Genomic DNA, 20,035 nt, shown 5'->3' on the forward strand with positions numbered 1-20,035 from the left:
CATGTCCATACAATGTACCGTCCCTACAGCGTCCAGGTCGTGTCCAATTCACCTGGTTTCACGAATGGCTTATCCAACCCTGCAACCACACTCTCGCATAGCGGACAACTGCTCGCGAGAACGTCGTCCAGCTCGGCCCGTAACTTCTCTACCTTCTTCTCAATGTCTTTATCCACCCCAACCTTTTTTCCCCCACTCATACCCGGTATCCACCCCGGTGCAGATACAACCGAAGCCAGCGCATCTGGAACAATAAGATCTCTCAGGCGGTCTCCAGCAGAAAGTAGATTTCGTCCGAGGAGATTCGCTGCCTTGCTACCATTCTGTACAGGACTTCCAAAGCTAGCAGACAGGAGTGTGCGCTGTTGAGCTGCCTGGCGTGAATGCCCGTTTGGCGTAACAGAAACTGCATTATCAAGATTGGTTTTTTGACCTCCCTTCACCAGCTCCGTCTGCAGAGTAATGATCCGCCGGAGCGCATGTGTAGGAAGATATTCTTTTGCCTTGACGACCGTGCAATTCAGTACAATTTTTTTCTCTTTAATAGCAAGAGTAAACATACCAATCCGATCAGACAATCTGCATGGAAGGTGTGCTGGCAGGGGAAGACATAAAACTGCCTCGTTAACAAAGGCTGCGAACAAACGGAGCACCTTTCCCCCGCATCGATAGTTACGAAACGATTCTTCAACTCAGCGATGTCCTGCTTGATCGACTCCGCAGTACGAGTCGCATCGTCCATCTCTCGTTTCAAGTCATCGATGTGGGCTGAGTAACCTTCCAAAGCATGCGCGATTTCCTCCTTGAAGTCGTCGATAACGACGAAATCAGGGAAGAAGGGCAAAATATCCTCAATCTTGAGTATATTCGTGTTCTCCAAGAATTGCATTGCGCTACACAGACTCATGAGCAGGAAGACCCACTGACGAAGATCTCACTTGCGTTTTAATGTCCTGTTTATCCTGCACCACGTATCGTGCAATCTTGAGCCAAAGCTTCTTCTGCAACGGTGCGTCGTCCTCCGGTTTGTTGGCATTTTCCTTTGCGAGCTCCAAGTCACCCTTCTCCAATGCCAGGTCCACGCTATTTTCCCAAAGACCCATTTGTGAATAAATGTGAACGCATGATTGAATGCGCCCCGTTCTTTTGCACACTCGAAGAGCGTAGTCGAGGTCATAGTATGGTTTGCCTGTCATCGGATCCGAGGGCGCAGAGGTCAAGAAATTTAGCAATGGGCCATCCTCTTCTGAAGAACGAGGGAGCCGAGTCGCAAGGAATGTCACGAGAAGGTTATGAACCATCGGTGACTTGTCACCCTGTTCAAACACCACGTAACTGAGGTACCGCACAGCGTGGTCGGGAGACAGCGGGTCGCGAGGGAGATGCTGCAGCTGCAGTAGGGAAGGAATGAGGCGCAAGGGGTCCAAAGACGGTTGTTTTAACCAGGATTCAATCATCTCCTTGGGTGCTTGCCTGGTCAGCACGGTACCGAAGCGGTAGTATAACTCGGGGTTCGTCTTCCTCCAGTTAGTCAGGGATATTGCGGTGCACGAGTGTAATGTTTACCTGGCGGTTGAGTACATCAATGGCCTTGGTCCACTGTTCTTCTAATATCCAGTGTGCAATAACGCGTTCGAAGTCACCGACCGCCGTAGCGTAGTGTAGGAACATGTCAGTCCGCCCATGACCTTGAATCAATTCATAAACAACATTTTTGTCTAGATTACTCTGGGGAAGATATGTTCAAGTGAGTAAATCATGCATAGAATGGTGTACCTTATATGTATCGAAGAATTGTCGTAGGTCGTCTTCGAGTATCGCACGCTGAGTTTGCAGGTTTTCGGCATCGCTGGTCACCAATTCAGAAGCACACAGGTTGTCCAGTTCATTACATCTGCTCAGATAGAATTCGACGAGCCATGTTGCCAACATCATCCGCTGAGTCAAGTCCTACCATGGAAAGACAGTGAGGGCCCAATTGCTGGATATCGCAGAGGAAAAACTCACCGACTTCCGTGTCCGCTCGAGTCTTGAAATCAAGTACGAGCGCAGTGCATCCCGTTCGCCAGCATCCAAGAACTTTAATGCAACTTCCTCGAATGGCGCAGAACATTGAGAATAGCACTGTGCAGCCTGGAAATAACGACCCTCATCAAAAAATGCATGGGCTTGAGCAGACAGGATGCTATCTCGCTGGCCCGCCGTCTGCACTCAACTAATCAGTCAGCATCCAGTGAAGGTGAACTATACAATATTACCGACCTTTGCATACCGAAGTGCAATGTCAAACTTCTGCTGAGCTAGATATATCTGCCAGACGTCCCGATTCTCATTGCCAACGATAAGCTCGAAAATGGATTGATCCGTGTAGGCCCAATATGTTTTACGAACTGGGTCAGCAGCAAGTCCTCGTACGACTTCATTTGGCCTCTAAGTCAATCCTCAGCAACAATGTGACCTACGTTGGTACGTATGACTTACCAACGGTATGGCATCCTCATAAGTCTGCTTTCCATTCAAGGTGGAAATACCAACAATTCGGTCCCTGTATAGCAAGATGAAGTGAAACTCCGTCAGGGAAATGGAGACTGGGACTTCTGGGGGTGACTGAGAGGTATCAGGGGATGTGCCAGGTAAGAAAGATGGGTATGGATGGAGTTGTGTTGAATCGATGTGGTCGTCAGAATTCGGGTCGAAGTTGAGCGTCCCGTGATAAATACCAGGAGCTACGAACGTTCGCATTAGGTGAAGGAAATCATAAACACAAAGAAACACACCAGTCATCCAAGCAAGATTCTTCGGGAGGGACAGTGCTTGGTCTGAGTTAGGGGTGTAGAAATGAAGTTCGGAATACTGCAGATTTCCAGGTAGTTCGGATATTTCTTATTCATGTCAGCAAAGAGCTATGCTGCTAAGCACCCAATACTTACTCGGCGTAATTTCCCGATATGCGGCGAACAAGGAAGAGAAAACACGACCGCCCTCCTCTGACCGCCGATCTGGTGAGCCTGCAAATTGATATATTCGTGAAGGAGTCGTAACGACAACCAGGGCATTCCGCAAATCAGAGGGGGGAAATAGGTCAAACTTGATACCGGTGACTGGATACTTTTCAGGGAGGGTAAACAGAAGCTGCAAGTACCGTTCCTGTGATTTGAAGAAATCCTCGCCAGCATCTAACACAGCTTCGAATATACCACCATTCCGCGTGCCGATCAAAAATTCTCTTGTTGACATGGAGTGGGTGGATGCCAATAACGCAGCCTTATTCCACGCAACGCTCTCGATTACCATCTTGAACGACTTGAGTTGCCTAGGCTTCTTCCAGCCACGGTATAAATACCAGTTCTCGCCTTGAGTGGAAGTGATGATAAGATGGCGGCCTGATGGGTCGAGGAAGATCTTGTGTATAATCAATTCGGTCGCTTTTCGTGGGATGGGGATCGTAACGACATGCTCTGCATGAGAGAGCTCGATGAGGACTATGGTATTTGACGCTAATGCCATGGCAAGAACATCTGAGGAGACTGCCAAAGACACGAGAGGAGATGGAAGCGTATATTGGACACGTCCGAGGTCGAATAATGGTGTGTTGGCGGTCGGTAATGGAGCATCCTTTGGAGATTCAGTGAATGAATTCTTCTGATATTTGTTCACATACCAAGGCTCCAGTATGTTCTAATTCGGCGTGAATTTCGCTGTCATAAGGTGACGGCTCGTAACCCTCGTACTGGACTTGTGGAAGAGGCGCAGTGCCACGAGAATGACCTGCTGTTGGAGCAGCGTGCTCGACGACTACGTGTATCGTTAGCAAATGACGTCAAGATATAACCGCGAGACGTTACAGTCGTCAAACATGGCACAGATGGCAAACTGTGGCTTCGGGTGGTGACTTGTATAAATTGTTTCAAGTTACAGCACTCAGTCTTATTATACTTAGTCACTACCACTTAAGCGGGACCAATTTAGGATGGCCACCTTCTATTACCCACAGTTCTCGGTTTCACTCACTGATCATCGATATCAGTGTTAACTCTATCAGCATCATGACCCCTCCAACACCAAGACTGTTTCTTATTCGACATGGTGCGCACAGTACTATTCACTAAGTAGAAGAGTTAACTCGGATTTCCTTTAAAGGTGAAACAGAATGGTCCCTGAATGGGTGAGGTCCTTGGGCTTATAAGGGGTGTAGTCATGGCTCATATTTTATTGCGATAGACGGCACGTAAGTACTCGAGACATTCTCGTTTCGATGTGTCAACACGACCTCGCTAGACTGGAACAAGCGACATTCCTCTGACAGTCCGTGGAGAGGAACAAATCAAGTCCAAAGCACACGTCTTGGTCGGCGAAGGCAGTCAGTATCATATACCTTGTTTACATTGGTTGCCCGATTGATACTGTTCCTGCTTTGAAGAACCCATCGATCCACAGAATCTCTGTGTTGCCCTTATATCTCCTCGTCAGCGAGCGCACAGAACATTCCACCTGTTATTCGAACATTTGTCCAAGGTCCCGGACCATATCATCGATGAGTCCGTTAGAGAATGGGACTATGGGAAGTACGAAGGCTTGTTCAAACATGAAATTCTTGCCATAGACCCTAAATGGGATATTTGGAGAGACGGGTAAGTTGTCACCAGGTCTCATTCAATGTTTCCCGATCGACCTGACCAATGTAGCTGTCCCGGAGGCGAGAGTGCTCAGGAGATGCGCGATCGCGTTGATTCTGTGATCGCTAAGGTTGGTGCTTTAGTTGCATATTCTGCAAATCTCATTTCTGTCAGGTTCGTGAGTACCATAGACAATATTTCGAAGAGGGCAAGGGAACACGCGACGTGCTAATCATTGCTCATGGCCACTTCAATCGTGTCCTCATTTCCCGATGGATAAAATTCGAACTCGCTTTAGGTATGATACAACCGACTGTTGTTTGTAATATCTTGTGTTCAAGTTTGATCATCAGGAACTCGTTTCAACGTTGAACCTGGAGGAGTAAGTGCATTTTTTAGTTGTGCTATTAATAAGGGGAACTAAAGACGTTGGTAAGGTCTCTGTCCTGAGCTATAATCATAACTCCCTCGATGAACCAGCTTTGAATGCTTTGAATCTGTATGCTGACCTCAAGTAGTTTGTTGTATGTGCTAGATGTAGACCTTGAGACCTTGTCACAGGCTTCGAAATATGTGAATTTGTGTTCCCTAGCCCACCGATAAAAATGGTTCGGTGCCGGCCGGCGCCAAGTTGGGCGCGTCCCGTGACCGGCAATGTTAGATTTTCTGGTTTGTATTTTATTTCTTTCCCTCATCAATTGACCGTTCGAATTCCGGTCCCAACACGTTTTCTTTCAACCCCGCCATCATCTTTAGTGATTATGGCCGACATAGAGAACATTCCCCGAACTACCGACCTCGAAACTGCGGTTAACTTTGCTGCCGAAGATGGCGTGTCTCCTGAACCTCATGATGAACATGAGGCGTTTGTCGTGGTAGAAGGGCCAGTCACACAGGACGAAATTGGCTCGCCTGCCGATGGCGCAGTAGATGATGATGTGATTAATCAAATAGTCATGCAGGAAGCCACGCAGCCCGGTGACACGCCTAAGGATGCTGCACCTGCCACAAAGCCGGAGGTGACTAAGAAGCTTACTGCTCCAAAGGCCGTCTTGAAAACAGGAAAGGAGAAACCAGTCATATCCGCTAAAGCTGTTCCGACAAGATCTGCACCGCCTACGCCAACCGTGAAGAAGGTGTGTTTGCCTCACCTCAGTCTGACTCAATTCATCTTAGCCATGTGAGCAAAGGTACTGAATTCTGGCACGTTTGGATCTGGCGCTACTAGTACGAAACCAAGCCCTGCGAGCAAGGTCCTTACTTCAACTCCTCTCACTATCGCGAAAACCACCCCTTCTGCTCCTTCGTCTTTGAGGAAATCTATCAGCACTCCCTCTGCTAATTCGCCAGTAAAAACAGCGCCCACAATGGCGTCTTCTAGAAGCCCTCCCGCTCCCCCATCTCGCCGATCATCCGTGCTCCCTCCAAGGGCGCCATCTGCTACGGGCAACCCTCCGCCATCAAAGTCGAGGGGCTCTTTATTGGCGTCCCTAACATCTTCTAAACCTCCAGCTGAAGCCAGCGCACCTTCGCGCTCTTCTGTTATTTCTCCTTCTGGTTCTACTGCATCATTGAGGTCCAATACCGCTGCTTCTGCTGTCTCTCGTCCTCGTGCTTCAATATCAGATGTTGTGAGGAGAACGCCTTCAACGTCATCCTCGAAGGGGAACTCTTCAACAGTGGCCCCTACGCGGCAGGCTACTTCAATCTCATCCATTCGAGAAGTTAATGATGGAAAAGCTGTAGAAGAGATGCAACAGAAGGTGAGGTGTTTGTGTTTGGTTTCAGCTTATTGCTGACAGTTCCTCTTAGCTCAAAGAGGCAATGGATGCGCTCTCAGTAAAAACGCAGGCAGTCGTGGACCTTTCAGCAACTCTAGATGCGGCTCGTGCAGACGCTGGAGCAAGTCAATCTTCACTTCTGCAGCTGCAGCAAGAGAGGGCTGCTGCTGTGTCGGACCTGCAAGAACTCAACGCTACTTTGCAACGAGATCGCGCTGAACATTCGCGGGTCCTTGTTCTACTCGAGTCCATGAAGCGGGAGGTAGGTGAATTATTTTCAGGCATCCAGATTGTCTCAGACACGTTCTTTCAGCTTGATGCGGCAAAGTGGGCGTCATCTAACCACACTAATAATGTTTATGACCTCCAGAGTCAAGTGGTTTCTCTCACAGCTGAACTGGTTGCAGCTCGCGAGAACCTTGAGACTCTGCGCGCCTCAAGCGAGCGATCTTCTTCCGAAGCGGCAGCAGCAGCTCAAAACGAGCGCGAGGCTGTTCTTAGGGCAAGGAACGACTATGAAACCATTAGCGCAGAACTGGAAGCGTTGAGGGCTTCTCACGCTTCTACAATTGAAAATTTCCACGTCAGGCTGAGTGAAACCCACGAGCGAGCCGCTGATGCAGACGCTCTCGAAGCCCAGGTCAGGCAACTCAGGGCGGAGCGCGAGGAAAGCGCGAACAAACTCTCAGAGCTGGAGGTCGAGATTTTGGAGTTGAAGGAGAGTCAAGAGCAAGCAGAGGACGACCATGCGAAGGCACTCGACCGCCTCAAAAGGGTGGAGGAGGAACTAGCCCATGCCGCCGCAGCCACTCAGAGTGCTCTTGCCGTATCCAAAGTTAGAGAGGAACAACACGCTGAACAGATGACTGAAGTCAAGGAAGCTCACAGTGGCGAGCTGCAGACCGCCAACGATGAGCTCTCCAATATTGTTGCCGACCTTGCAGCATTGCGGGAAGAGCTCGCTGCTACTCATGCTGCCCATGAGCAGACAAAGATCGAAGCCCAGAATACTGCCGAGGAGCATGAGCGTCAGATCGAAGAGACCGAAAGTGAATTTTTCTCCAAGCATCTTGAGCTTTCGGAGGAGATCAAGAGAATCACTATTGAGCTGGAGGCGAGTTCATGTTTAATATCTGCAATATCATTTCTCATGGGTGATATAGAGTCAAGAAGCACGCTACAATGCTAAAGTTGATGCTCTTAAGGCGGAGCACGATTTGCTCCTGCAGGAGGCATTTGAACGTGCTAAGGCATGTATCATCTTGTCGCCGTGTCACAACTTACGCTAATTCTGCCGCTGCATCAGAATGAAGCTGCAGATGTACATAGCGAAGACCTTCAATCACTCCGTGCTGAATCACAAGCAACAATTGAACAGCTCCGTAGTGCCCACCAGTCGACGGTGGATGGACTGAAAGCGGACCATGAAGACGTTCTTACATCGCAGGTCGGCGATCTGGAGAAGAAATTGAATAACCAGAGCCTCGAGCTACGTGCTACGCAAGACGATCTTGCCAAAGCCAAGACAGCGCTAGAGTCTTCGCGGTCTGACGCGGAAAGCCTCAAGGCGCAGCTTGAAGATGCCCGGGCGGCATTCGTCGCCGCTTCCACCTCTGCTGACCAGGCGTCCGAGATCGATCGCCTGACGAAAGAGCTTGCCAACTTCCGTGATGAGAATGTCATGCTTAACGACGTTCTTACCGTCACAAAGGAATCCCTTTCGGAAATGTCTGCTAATCATACAAAGGAGCTCGAGGAAGCAGCTCGTGGACGTGTCGAAGACGTGATGAGCCTCCGTGCTGCTCATGAAGAGGAGATTGGCAGGCTTGCAACGCAGAAATCAGAGCTGTCTCTTAAACTATCCGACCTGGAGGGGGAGATCGCCACGCTTCAAGCACAGGTTGCGGCTGCGGCTGCAGCTGCACCGAAAAACAGCGGGGCAATGTCCCCGTCGTCGACTATGGTTACCAGGGAGGAACTGCAGAGAATGCACGAGGCGCACAACATGAAAATGCACGACGTGGTGGCTGATCATGAGCGCATCGTCAGGGATCTCAGGAATGAGATTGACGGGCTCCAGAACAAGGTGGACGAGGTCCACCAGGACATCGCACGCAAATCGATGGAGATCCAGTACCTTGAGCAAGAACAAGAAGAGAGCCAGGACTCTATCACTCGGTATGTCAAGGTCTTTGGACTTCAAAGTGTATTTGGGGTAGTGATCGCGCTGGCCGTGATTTTCGACTTTATCTGATTGTTCTGACTTTCTCGGTGATGGCCGCTTTACTTTTACTATAATTTATGATACCTTTCTTTACTTGTCCTGCGGATGGTTATCTTTGGATCTCATTTATTGACTTGTACTCATACCATGGCGTGTTTCCCCCGCAGATTAAAGGCAGATATCGAACAACTAAGCGGCACATCCAATGCATGAAGGCTCGATCACCAACCCCTCCGCCGTCAGGATTCACTAGCCTCGTGGATTCCGCGCAGCCTCCATCCCCCCTCCTCGTGGTTGGGCTATGTCTGCGGGTGGTATCCTGCTCTGTTGGGGTTATTGTTGACTTGCCCTTCCTTTCCTTACCCCTCTCTATTCGTAATATAAGAAACTCCCCGCACATTTTTACCTATCATTCTTATCACTGTCAGATGTCTCAGTCTAGCATCAACTTCCTTTTCACTGCATACCCCCTACGGTTAATGATTGCACATATCTGGATGTCTTTCTCTAATGCGACTGTACCAATGTAGATCCTGCATCGTTTGAATGGAACTCTTTAATTATGCCAACTTCTTACTAGTGTTCTGTACCAATAGACTCATCCTTGGGTACGAGCAACGTACTTGTGTGACTGGGCTTTATAAAAAATCTTGGATGAACGTACGATTAGTAGAGCGCTCCGACCGCGCCCGCTTACAGTAATTTGACCCCCAAAGTGACACCCGTCTCAGGTAATATGTCGCTCTAAAATTAGCTATTTGGGGCTATTTTGTGCAATCAATAAACGTCGCCTCTACATTGAGTGGTTCCATTTGGAAGGTGCCGGTTAACATCCAACCTTTTATTCGCATCAACTTCAACGTTATCTTTCTTTACCTCTCTCACCTTCTCTTTTCTACCCGGTCACTTCCTGCGACGACTAGCACACGATGGCAATTCAGAGGGAACCCGGCCAGAAAGGCATCAACTGGTCTAACATTGCTGTCGGTCAGCGCGTCTACGTGTTTTTGCTTCATGAAACATACTAAACAATGTGAATTCTCGTAGGTGCTATCATGAACATGGTGTGTTTCAAAACTCGCCGTGATTATCAGCTAATGTACGCGTCGTGATGCGTCCTTCATGTCATAGTTTGTGCGTTCACTCTCATTTCCGTTGAGTGACTTTTACTGACCTGTCTTCGCCCTTGCAGGAGGCAAGTCGAGGGAGTGTTTATCGTGTTAAGTAAATTTGACAGTCCTATCTTCAGGTCACGACCCTTGGTCAACCCTTGGAAGTCCTTAAGACCCAAATGGCCGCCAACCGGTCCCAAACTATGCTCCAGGCCACCAAGGCGGTATGGGCCCGTGGTGGTATCGCCGGAATGTATCAAGGTTTGATTCCGTGGGTCAGTGGTTACCTCGTGAACGTCTAGGTATTCAATTCATACTGATTTCATGAATAGGCTTGGATTGAAGCCTCCACTAAGGGTGGTGTGCTTCTTTTCACGGCTTCTGAAATCGAGACCGCTGGTGTTGGTATGGGCGTCAGCCCCGCTACCGCTGGTCTCTTGGGTGGTATGGCCGGTGGTGTTGCTCAGGCTTATGCAACTATGGGTAGGTCTTCACACAGAAGCTTTCGTCATACGTGATGCATACTTTTATCTATTGAGGCTAGTTCATAATACTGTGTTGCCTTCAATTAACCATCTTTCGGGACTGACTTGCATGTGATGATGGCGAATATTATGCTAATGTCTCCTACAGGATTCACGACGTGTATGAAGACTGTTGAAATTACACGACACAAGGAGGCCGCTGTTGGTGTTGAACGATCAACTTTCCAGGTGTTCATGGACATCTACCGCCGTGAAGGTATCAAGGGCATCAACAAGGGCGTCAATGCTGTTGCTGTGCGACAATGCACCAACTGGGGCTCTCGGTCTGTAATATTCACATAATGTGATGGTACTTTCAGCTGATGCTCGGTGGGCAGCATGGGTTTTGCTCGTCTTGCTGAAACTTCGATCCGGAATGTACGCGGCAAGGGCGAAAAAGACAGCCTTGGTGCCATGGACAAGATCTTGGCTTCCTCTATTGGTGGTGCACTGGCTACATGGAATCAGCCTATAGAGGTCGTCCGGGTTGAGGTTAGTGTAACACCATGATTGACTCGACTATGATTTCAGCTAACATCTTCACGTGACAGATGCAATCGATGGCCAAGGCCACTGCAAATGCTAACCGCCCAGCAAAACTAACTATTCTCAACACCCTCGGCTTCATTTACAAGGAGAACGGTATCAAGGGTCTCTACCGTGGTGTCACACCCCGGATAGGTCTCGGTATCTGGCAAACAATTTGCATGGTGTCGTTTGCGGATTATGTGAAAGCCTGGTATGTGTTCGCATATTGCTTGCGAGGGGAAAGAAGCTAACAGAGCTTACAGGGTTAAAAAGAGTTAGTCAGGGATCGCAACAACGGTGTCTTGCATTTTAATCCTCTTAGACAGATAATACATAGTATACTTTACTATAGATTACATACCACTTTTGTTGCTTGCTATATAGACTTTCCTGGACATTCTGAGTGACTCGTATCGAGAAGTTGGAGTACAGTAATCGGTTTATGGCTTACTTCATTTATACAGCATTAGCCGGCCCGCGCCGGTTGCATTGCTCAACGTTCATTGCTAGCTGGCCAAATATCTGCAACCACCATGAGCGCAGGCAAAGCCCCCATGCACCCACTGCTGGCGCGGTACCTCACACAGCTGTCCACAAACCCACTGCGCACCAAGGCATTGACGTCCAGTAAGCTTTCGTTCAATCCAGCAAAAACGTATGACGCCCAATGTGTCGGATGCGTGTTCGGCAGGCACATTTTGTTTCCTCCAGGAAGTTATTGGATCTAACGCAGCCGGTCTCCCGCCACCTCAAATCCTAAAAGATGCGGCCCCCTTGACGAAAGCTCTCGCGCGCGCACGTATTGACTCCAAGGCCATCAAGATGGCTTTGTACGGGTTCTTCGTGTCTGCTCCTGTGGGACATTTCCTCGTCGGCACGCTGCAGAAGGCTTTTGCTGGAAAGACAGGGCTCAAGGCTAGGCTGGGGCAACTTCTTGCGAGCAATTTGCTGATTTCGCCAATAAACGCGGTTGGTGCGCAGTCTTTACTCGTTTCGTTTGTTTTGGCGCTGAGGCTCATATCCAGTGTTCTTGGCCTCCATGGCTGTCATTAACGGTGCCAAATCCATCGATGAGGTTATCCGCACCGTAAAGGGTGGCTTCTTCTCCGTCCTCCGAGTAAGCAAGAGTTTTTGTCCCTTCAGGCAGTGTTCTTATATCCAGTAGGTATCATGGGTGGTTTCCCCATTGTCCATGACCATTGCACAACAATTCATTCCTGTCGAAGTATGTCCTCCGACCATGTCCATGATTACTTGAAACTAACGGCCAAACAGCTGTGGGTGCCTTTCTTCAATATGATTCAGTTTACGGTCGGCGTAAGTTCTCCTTGACTCATCCGGTCATTTGATACAGGCTGACCACATCACTGCGCAGACCTTCATGAATATCAAAATGAAGAAAATGAGACTCGCCGCAGCAAGGAAGGAGGCTGAGGAACGGGAGCGAGAGAAAGGGCGAGACCAGCCAAGGTAGAAAGAGATTGATCACCTTATCTTGTATACACATCGTGCATGTCATACTTACGCTGTTTGGTTATATCCGTAATATATTCCCTATGCATACATTATGGTCGCGAGAGATCCGATACAACGATTGATGACGAGTCGTCCGTAACCGCCCTCTGCTCATAATGGTGCCTTACTTGCCATAATCCACCCTCTGTGTCAGGTTCGCCTACCTCAGTCTCCAGCCGCCAGCCTGACAGTACGTACGTTCCTGGTCGGGTAGCGCACAACTGGGCGAGGACAGATGTTGTCTGCAACGGCGCCAAAAGCCCCCTGAAGGTCATCCGGCCACAATATGGTGCAGGGAAATGATGTCTACAGACGCTGTCAGTTGACAGTATATGGGGCAAAAAATCACTTACGACGATTGTTGACGATGGTCAAGTCTGAGGACAAAGCGCGACGGATGGGACAAGGAATGGTTACGAATCGTAAACTCCACGGGAACCATGCAAACACTAATCAACAGCTGCTCAACAACCGTTACTGGATATGAAGAAGGAGCGCTCACCCCTGGCTAAAATCATGCTCTATCACCAAACCATCCTTCACAATCACAACAACCGGGTTCATCTCAGCGTTCCACTCGCTATCCCGGATAGCTTGCAGCATCTCAGTTTTCTCCCGTTGCGTCTCAGCATACATGCTTCGCTTGACTTTGGCGCTCTCCACACCCTCGAGCACTTCTCGAAGTACAGCATGACTTGCACCTAGAGCAATCTCGGAAACAAGGATATGACCGAAACGCTGCTCAGAAGGGATCTTCCAGAAGATGACGAAATCTACAGAGAGGGGGTTGTACAATGGGAAGATACTGGAGTAAGATGACGTAGGTATTCGGGGGTGTGATTGAGCGAGCGTGCGAGAGACGGCTATTCGCCGTGCGTCCATGATAAAGTGGGCGACGAATGGTTCATAGGCAAATGTCTGTGGAAGGCCGATGAATGATGACTTGTGATGAGAGGGAGATCTGTACCTGGGAGACATGTCCGCAGAGGAGCTCCAACGGCGGGGGATCGTCAGGCGTGATAACTTGACCATGCAGCACGCTGGTCATTTTCCTCGAGACGAATGCTGAGACTGCATTCACACTCGTACAATCGCCGGTGGAGGTGGCGCTAAACAATATACGCGTTGATTGAGATGGACGCAAAGGCTCACTAGAATGCGATTAGTGTCAGGAACAGGAAAAATTTGTTTGCACTTACGCCCAGAGTTCAACGAAGGAAGAACATGACCAGTTAGCGCTGATCGTTGTCACTTGATTGATCTCCACATTACTCGAAGATAAGATATTGGTCAGGTCTAGGCTTAATGAGAACGAATGATCTGGCGAATGACTTGGGCGCGAGGCGGTAGAGATCTGGAGACATTGGACGACCTCATAACTTCTCGTGACACGCGTGCAATGAAACGGGCTGCCTTCTGCCTGTATCAAACATCTCAACACAACAAAAGCAGGATGAGGGATGTTATAGCGACTCACCTCGCGGTAAATGAATAGAAACGACAAGTTCTGTTTCTGCTTGCGACCTGCATGTAAAACAACCGTGACTTCGGTGCTCCCAGCCGCCACGAGCTTCTCTACGAGGGGTATACTGTATGGTCTCGGTGGAACAACCTTATTATCGGACTGCCACGTTTTCCATGCTATGCCCGTCGTCGAGCCTAGCTCAACATAAATACTTGCGAACGTAATAAACCAGCAATCAAACATACCTTCCTCGCTATCCAAAGGCTGAATCCAGACCTGATCTTCAGGACCAGGTACAACCCACACCTCCCCAATATCCCTCGAACCAGCATTCGAAATCCACAGTTTCATCCGCTTACACTCTCCTTCAGCAAGCACAAACGGTCCATCGTCCACAAATGCCACTGCGAGCTCTTGGCTGGCCTCTTCTACGTTGAGCTTCAAGAATTTGTCAGGGGCGTATGTGATTGTCTGTCTCTGCTGAGGTGTATCCTGCAGCCTGCGACCGCGGCGTGCTAGCGATTCCACTGTTGGAAGAAGACCCAGGAAGTCATAGGCGACACCTGTGATAACCAGTGATGCTGGTTTGGAAGCCTTAATGGCGATGGAGATCTGAATTGGATTACGGTCAGCCTAAGCAGGAAGACCCGACTGTTACCACTAACTGTGCGCGATTCTTTGGCATAGAGAATAGTATCCTTGGCGGTCTCGATTGTGATGTTATCTCTAATCCAGGCAGCATCTCCAGAAGACGATTCGACGATCACCGTTGGATTGGCCAAGGTGACTTCCGTTTCGAGGGGATTGTGCAGAGTGATATCAACCCAGAATGCCTCTGTGCAAAAGATCAGTTGATAAAAGTCGGAAAGCATAACGACAGATATAATTACCTTCCACAGCAGCATTTCCACTTCGTTCAAGCTTCTCCTTGCCTCGGTGCTTCCAGAAGGACGACCAAATCTCTTCCCGAGTCTCCCACTCGGACTGTTCGCCTTCCACAGAATCTCGAGCTAAACGAACGCAGGTCTGCGAGGGCACAACGAAACGAAGTGGGAGCTTGACATCCGCAAGGCGTGCTTGCTCCCCGGACACTGACTTCAAGTGCTGGCAAATGGTGTCAGAGGGTTATGAAAATGACGGAAGGATGTACATTACCGAAATCGCAACTTGGAAGTCCTCAAGGAACACTTTGTCTGAGTTACCAGGATCCTTCGTAATGTCCACAGTATGACTGGAGAGCTGAGCAAGTGGAGAGGACGATGCCGAAGACCACCGCAAGAGGCCCAAAAAGTGGCGTACAGCGCCTGATACGTCCCCAGTGGTATACAGCAATCTTCCTAAGAGATACTCTATATCAAGGAAATAAGAAGATAGCGGTAGAAAGACACTCACCAAGTGGATGTTCAATACCAGACATGACAGCATCAAAACCTTCAAAGTCTGATGGTTGTTTGTTTTCGGACATCCAGAATGATGGAGACAAGAGTTTGTCCGGTCGGGAGATGGATAATTCATGGGCTCTCCGAAGGAAATACATAGTTAGCGGTTTCTAGAAACGCGTTTGGGAATCGGTAAAATTACTATTCGGAATCGAGACAACGTACAATACCACATTTCTCCAGGCGATTTGCAGCGAAGAAATACCACAGCGCTGCTCGCCGTCTTGCATTCTTCCGAACGCTGAGGAGTGCGGCATGAGCTAATAAGAGAGCTGCTGGTGGTTCTTCTGCCTTAAATCCTGACAGTCAATTGGTGCACTTATCGAGGGCAAGAAATGGTAACAAACGCACGTTGCCCGCAGCCCAGACAAGCCATCGCTCGCCCTCGAGGGTATCACTTAGAAAGTCACCAATGGTTAGTGTCGATTCCCATCGCACAGCGTATAGCAAGGCGCGTAATTGTACGTGTGAATGAAGCTCAGCGTTTTGGGGGTGGATGGTAGTCAGAGCATGAGAGACGTGGAGCTGCACGGCTGGCGAGGGAGCAATGAGCAAAGGGAGGATATCCTAAGAGCAACCTTGTTAGATAGCAGCAGTATATTATAAGATACGATACTTACGGAGCCTCCTTTCCCTTCCTTCCGCAACGATTCCCAAATGGCAACTGCTAGTTTGAAGTCACCAAGGATTGTTGCAAACTCAGCTAAGCGTCGTTGCTGGGATGGTGGAGGGATGGTGGAACCAGATACTGAGGACTGAGGTGCGGTGTATGTACTGGAACGTCCGGGCAGAGAAGGTGTAGAAGCGTGCATTGGGGTTGTAGACGAAGTTCCGAAAAGCCGACGTGTTGATGAAAACAAACGTGACGGTAGTCTTCGGCTCGAGGAATACTGGTGAAGGAACTCAGTAAGTATGCGGAGGCGATTTGTTGATACTCACCGCCTCGTTCCATTCTATCACGCACTTCTCCATCCATGGGACCAAGTTCATGGTGACGAATTCTCGCGCAAATCTGGCTGTTTGTTGGATGTCTTGTTCAGACATTCTGAGAGTATTCAATGGAACCGTCTGTGTGGTCTTTAGGTCAGGGCGCACGGTATCAGCAGAACCATTGGAAATAGTAGGTGGGGGTAATCGGGGAACGAGTGCTGGGATGGATACGGGGGGTGGCGGAGGGGATGGAAGCTCAAGAGAGAGAAGATATGTGTGTAGACCATATTGTTTCCTAACGGCATTGAAGAGTGCACCTGCTCTGAAAAGGTATGTTATGAGAGCAAGAACAGTAATGAGCAGTGAATACGCACTCTTCGTCAGAAAGCGGAGAGTTCTTGGGATGAATTATAAGGGTGTAAATGAGATGTGTGACGTCTACCCATGATGGAAAGTCTAATGTTCGGGAATGCAAGGCCGTGATTGCTTGCAACGGGTTTGGGGCTGTAGTAGAGACTGCTAATATTACTGCAGCAAGACTGTGAGGCGCAATAGAAAGGTGAAGTAGAAATACTGACTTGACATTGGATGATTCCATCCCTCATCTCTAGCCGGGATGTGATCTCCTTCGGCACAACGTCTCAATTCATCCCACCAAGGTGTTCTTGCAACATCCTGATCATTCATCTTTTCAAAATCATCTACCCATTTGGCGCAGCGTTTACCGATACGGTCACCGATCCAATCAATAGTTCGGGTGGCGCGTTGCTCCTCATCCTCGCGACAAGCAGCCTCGATTTCTGTCAAGTCAGAAAAACGAAGTGCAAATGATGCATGGGGCACAGTGGTCAAAGCAGTGGTACGGGTTGTGACTTTTTGAAGGGATTGAATGATAATATTGGTCGAAAATAATCAAACAGACCTTGTGGTAATGGCGAAAAGGACTGCAGTATATGATGCAGGGAAGGTAGAGCAGAAGACTTAAGGAGCTCTTCAAGGTCTTGAGAAGGAAGGATGCATATGTGCGGGGTTAGCGATGAAGGCAGCACCCTAGCCATGAAAGTTGCTCGTGCACGTTGCTCTTCAAGATGCGTAGCTAGCTACGTCGAGTCCCTCCTCAAAATACAAAGTACCATAGTTCCCACATTCGATGTCACGATTAATGTACATGCTATACATCGTAGGGTATATCATAACAAAATTAAAAGAAACCCCCACCACCAAATCCTCCGTCAAATCCTCCGCCACCAAATCCACCACCGCCAAATCCTCCGTCAAGCATATCCCCAAGTAAAAGTCCACCTGCCAATCCACCCAATAAAGGTAATGCCATTCCCCCTCCAAACCCTCCACGCCGACTTCCAGACGCTCTTCCATACTGACCGTCATTGTATCCATATGGGTCACCTGCAGGTGGGCCATACCGACTCTGACCATAAGAGCCGCCCGAGTAATCTGGGTAACCATAACCACCGTACGGCGGATAACCACCATGTTGCTGCATGTACGCAGCACGTTCCTCCAAATTTCGTCTCCGTGCCTCACGACGCAGCTCTTCCTCACGCGCACGTTCTTCAGCTTTTTGCTTCTTGTGTGCCTCGCGCTCTTCCTTCGTACCAATAGCCTTATCTTTCAGCTTCCCGAACATCCCGCGTTTTCGCTCCTCATTGCGCTCGTCGATTGATGGCGAGACTGCACTCCCGGAAGACTTGGCATTGGTGTGAAGTGGGCCGGCCGCCTCTCCCCCACTGAATGAATGACGTCGCTTTTCGTACGGAGGGGGCTCGTCCAAAGATTCTCCTTTGAGCTTTTCTACTTTTGCTTTGATATCTGGATTCTCAGAAAGGAACTGCTCGTCTTCATAGGGGTGCACCCATATTGCCCGTGGTGGCTTTGCCGTTGTATCAACCTGTAGAAGGGTCAGAACTCAATCTGATAAGAGAGATCAGTGGTGCTTACCCAGAATGGGTGCTTCTGTTGAGAGTCATACTCCTGGATCCAACCATCTGGCAAGGGTAGCTGAGACTGAGACATACAAGATACGATGGGGGTTATGGTCAATTGTGAGTTGAGTAAGTAAGCACTGTGTCCAAGCGCGACTCCAATGGGTGCCACTCTTATACTCCATCCATCACGTGCCTTTAGGGGCGCTACCCCGACGGCTTGTCACAGACACAGCTCTGGCATAGCTACAACCACAAAGGAAACTTCGATAACAATTAATCGCTCGACTGCCAACGTGGATGCATACTACATTCCTGATGCAAGCTGTGTATGGTCCCTACACAACTTCATGGCTGTAGTAAACAAATGAGGACCTTGTAGTTGCTATAGGCAACTATTGTATGTAATCCGACGGTTGCATGATGGAAGCGACACCGAACAGCTTGATCTTAAAAATGGCCTCGAAAGCAAGCGGCGCTCAGCACCCTTTCCGCAGCACAAGCTGTGTCAGGACCGCCATGTCCAGTGGACTGGCGTGCGGACTACACGTAAAGGCTGTGAGAAGGTACCGCGGTTACTATTCTGAAAAAAAAAACTACGTACATCCTCTTCAAATCTAGAATTTTGCCAGTACCATAGCGTCTTGGTTTCGTGCATGTCTCAGTCATGCCTCGTTAGCAGTCACCGCGGCAGGCGATGTGCATGTCGTGACAATATACGTTTCCCTTACTTCCATACCAGCTTCACGCCAGAAATCTATCGCATCATCAGACCCGTGGCTGGAGACAACACATAACTCAATACACTCACTCTCTGTATCAGCAATCGGGGAGACGTTAGCTCAGATGACCCTCAGCATCATTGCGACGGATACAAGAACAGTTGAGACACGCATTGTGACTCTGAAGGAGCAAAAACTTGGAGGAAATTCTTTCTGAGTGCGAACCGTACAAGTTGTTCATGTTTTCTTTCGCGACAAGCTTACGTACTCAATGCATTCTAAATGTCCTGGATACTTCCACCACCTAGTATTCCTGCGGACTAGAGTCCATTTTGATGTTGTCAGGTCACCAAGCTTGTCATCATACTGGAAAATGTCCTTAAACCATTTTGGTCGTGACCGAGCGCTCCGAAGCTGGCGATAGCCACGGTTAGGCCCTTTCAACGACCCGAAGCACATTGCTTACATTACAATCGCATCCCGAAGCGATAGTACGTGCTCGAATCCATGTGCATTATCTGACGCAGTACAGGGAAAGCTAAAGTTACGGGCACCCCTAAGCGGGATTCGGCATTCAACTATTTCTCCAAGATAATCATTCTTTGTTGTATCCTCCTCTCCCCCTCGCTTCCCTATTATATCCTCCTTTTGTAATGGTTCTTTCGCTTCCCTGTTATATCCTCCCCTTCCTGGTTCTCTCGCTTCCCTATTATATCCTCCCCTTCCTGGTTCCCTCGCTTCCCTGTTATATCCTCCCCTTCCTGGTTCTCTCGCTTCCCTATTATATCCTCCCCTTCCTGGTTCCCTCGCTTCCCTGTTATATCCTCCCCTTCCTGGTTCTCTTGGTACTTCACGCTGGACATCTACCGCGTCATCATCAGACTCGGGGCCGGAACTAGCTCATAATTCAATCCCACTCACTCTCAACGGAGGCCTCAGCAATTGGGGAAGCAGCAACTCCGATGACGGTCAGCATCATTCCGACAGATATAAGAACAACAGATGAGACGCGGATTGTGAGGGAGCGGAAGATTGAAAGCAAATATTGCTGGGTTTGATTGAAGAAAAATCGCGCTTTTTATGTGTTTCGGGACACAAGGTTACGAACTTAATGCTGATGCACATGCACATACTCTGGGGATAGTAGCACCACTAGCCACCGCCCACGCCTGCGGTCCTGAGTTCATTTTGAAGTTGTCAAGCCAGCATTCTTTACCATCATGCTTGCAACCTTAA

General features: G+C 49.0%; 7 protein-coding genes across 7 annotated transcripts; 4 read left to right on the forward strand and 3 right to left on the reverse strand.

Annotated features, from left to right (window-relative positions):
* Positions 1–23: 23 nt before the first annotated feature.
* On the reverse strand, positions 24–3,858 carry F5891DRAFT_1124084 (Pep3/Vps18/deep orange family-domain-containing protein; the record flags this gene model as incomplete). Its single annotated transcript, XM_041363858.1, has 12 exons — positions 24–503; positions 563–893; positions 943–1,517; positions 1,567–1,728; positions 1,777–1,950; positions 2,008–2,205; positions 2,263–2,430; positions 2,482–2,726; positions 2,778–2,882; positions 2,931–3,615; positions 3,662–3,795; positions 3,846–3,858. 12 exons carry the CDS (start codon positions 3,856–3,858, stop codon positions 24–26), a joined length of 3,270 nt encoding a protein of 1,089 aa, XP_041233808.1.
* Positions 3,859–3,987: 129 nt separating this feature from the next.
* On the forward strand, positions 3,988–5,207 carry F5891DRAFT_992177 (histidine phosphatase superfamily). The gene is made up of 9 exons (XM_041378165.1): positions 3,988–4,086; positions 4,141–4,165; positions 4,222–4,228; positions 4,279–4,360; positions 4,421–4,631; positions 4,686–4,746; positions 4,791–4,914; positions 4,970–4,998; positions 5,054–5,207. The coding sequence occupies exons 1-9, from the start codon at positions 4,047–4,049 to the stop codon at positions 5,132–5,134; spliced, it is 660 nt and encodes a 219-aa protein (XP_041233809.1). The 5' UTR covers positions 3,988–4,046; the 3' UTR covers positions 5,135–5,207.
* Positions 5,208–5,308: 101 nt separating this feature from the next.
* On the forward strand, positions 5,309–9,251 carry F5891DRAFT_992179 (uncharacterized protein). The gene is made up of 7 exons (XM_041378166.1): positions 5,309–5,752; positions 5,807–6,379; positions 6,429–6,659; positions 6,711–7,511; positions 7,561–7,647; positions 7,704–8,575; positions 8,789–9,251. Exons 1-7 carry the CDS (start codon positions 5,378–5,380, stop codon positions 8,832–8,834), a joined length of 2,985 nt encoding a protein of 994 aa, XP_041233810.1. The 5' UTR covers positions 5,309–5,377; the 3' UTR covers positions 8,835–9,251.
* Positions 9,252–9,435: 184 nt separating this feature from the next.
* F5891DRAFT_1160391 (mitochondrial carrier) lies at positions 9,436–11,098 on the forward strand (the record flags this gene model as incomplete). Its single annotated transcript, XM_041365225.1, has 8 exons — positions 9,436–9,608; positions 9,669–9,685; positions 9,865–10,008; positions 10,066–10,216; positions 10,367–10,541; positions 10,596–10,749; positions 10,809–10,996; positions 11,023–11,098. Exons 1-8 carry the CDS (start codon positions 9,551–9,553, stop codon positions 11,096–11,098), a joined length of 963 nt encoding a protein of 320 aa, XP_041233811.1. The 5' UTR covers positions 9,436–9,550.
* Positions 11,099–11,318: 220 nt separating this feature from the next.
* F5891DRAFT_1204745 (uncharacterized protein) lies at positions 11,319–12,445 on the forward strand (the record flags this gene model as incomplete). Its single annotated transcript, XM_041369012.1, has 6 exons — positions 11,319–11,412; positions 11,477–11,758; positions 11,811–11,902; positions 11,951–12,010; positions 12,061–12,102; positions 12,161–12,445. 6 exons carry the CDS (start codon positions 11,319–11,321, stop codon positions 12,257–12,259), a joined length of 669 nt encoding a protein of 222 aa, XP_041233812.1. The 3' UTR covers positions 12,260–12,445.
* Positions 12,234–17,541, reverse strand: F5891DRAFT_5632 (ER-golgi trafficking TRAPP I complex 85 kDa subunit-domain-containing protein). Its single transcript, XM_041372286.1, has 18 exons — positions 17,057–17,541; positions 16,713–17,006; positions 16,509–16,662; positions 16,144–16,456; positions 15,825–16,094; positions 15,556–15,771; positions 15,370–15,495; positions 15,158–15,314; positions 14,921–15,102; positions 14,656–14,869; positions 14,431–14,600; positions 14,011–14,377; positions 13,778–13,959; positions 13,500–13,720; positions 13,268–13,451; positions 12,803–13,218; positions 12,654–12,749; positions 12,234–12,606 (listed from the first exon to the last, which is right to left on the reverse strand). The coding sequence occupies exons 1-18, from the start codon at positions 17,190–17,192 to the stop codon at positions 12,351–12,353; spliced, it is 3,954 nt and encodes a 1,317-aa protein (XP_041233813.1). The 5' UTR covers positions 17,193–17,541; the 3' UTR covers positions 12,234–12,350.
* On the reverse strand, positions 16,964–18,551 carry F5891DRAFT_5741 (uncharacterized protein). The gene is made up of 2 exons (XM_041372330.1): positions 18,094–18,551; positions 16,964–18,043 (listed from the first exon to the last, which is right to left on the reverse strand). The coding sequence occupies exons 1-2, from the start codon at positions 18,166–18,168 to the stop codon at positions 17,336–17,338; spliced, it is 783 nt and encodes a 260-aa protein (XP_041233814.1). The 5' UTR covers positions 18,169–18,551; the 3' UTR covers positions 16,964–17,335.
* Positions 18,552–20,035: the final 1,484 nt, after the last annotated feature.

This window comes from Suillus fuscotomentosus (assembly GCF_016647785.1).
Source record: "Suillus fuscotomentosus strain FC203 chromosome Unknown F5891scaffold_1, whole genome shotgun sequence".
Classification (NCBI taxonomy): Eukaryota; Fungi; Basidiomycota; class Agaricomycetes; order Boletales; family Suillaceae; genus Suillus; species Suillus fuscotomentosus.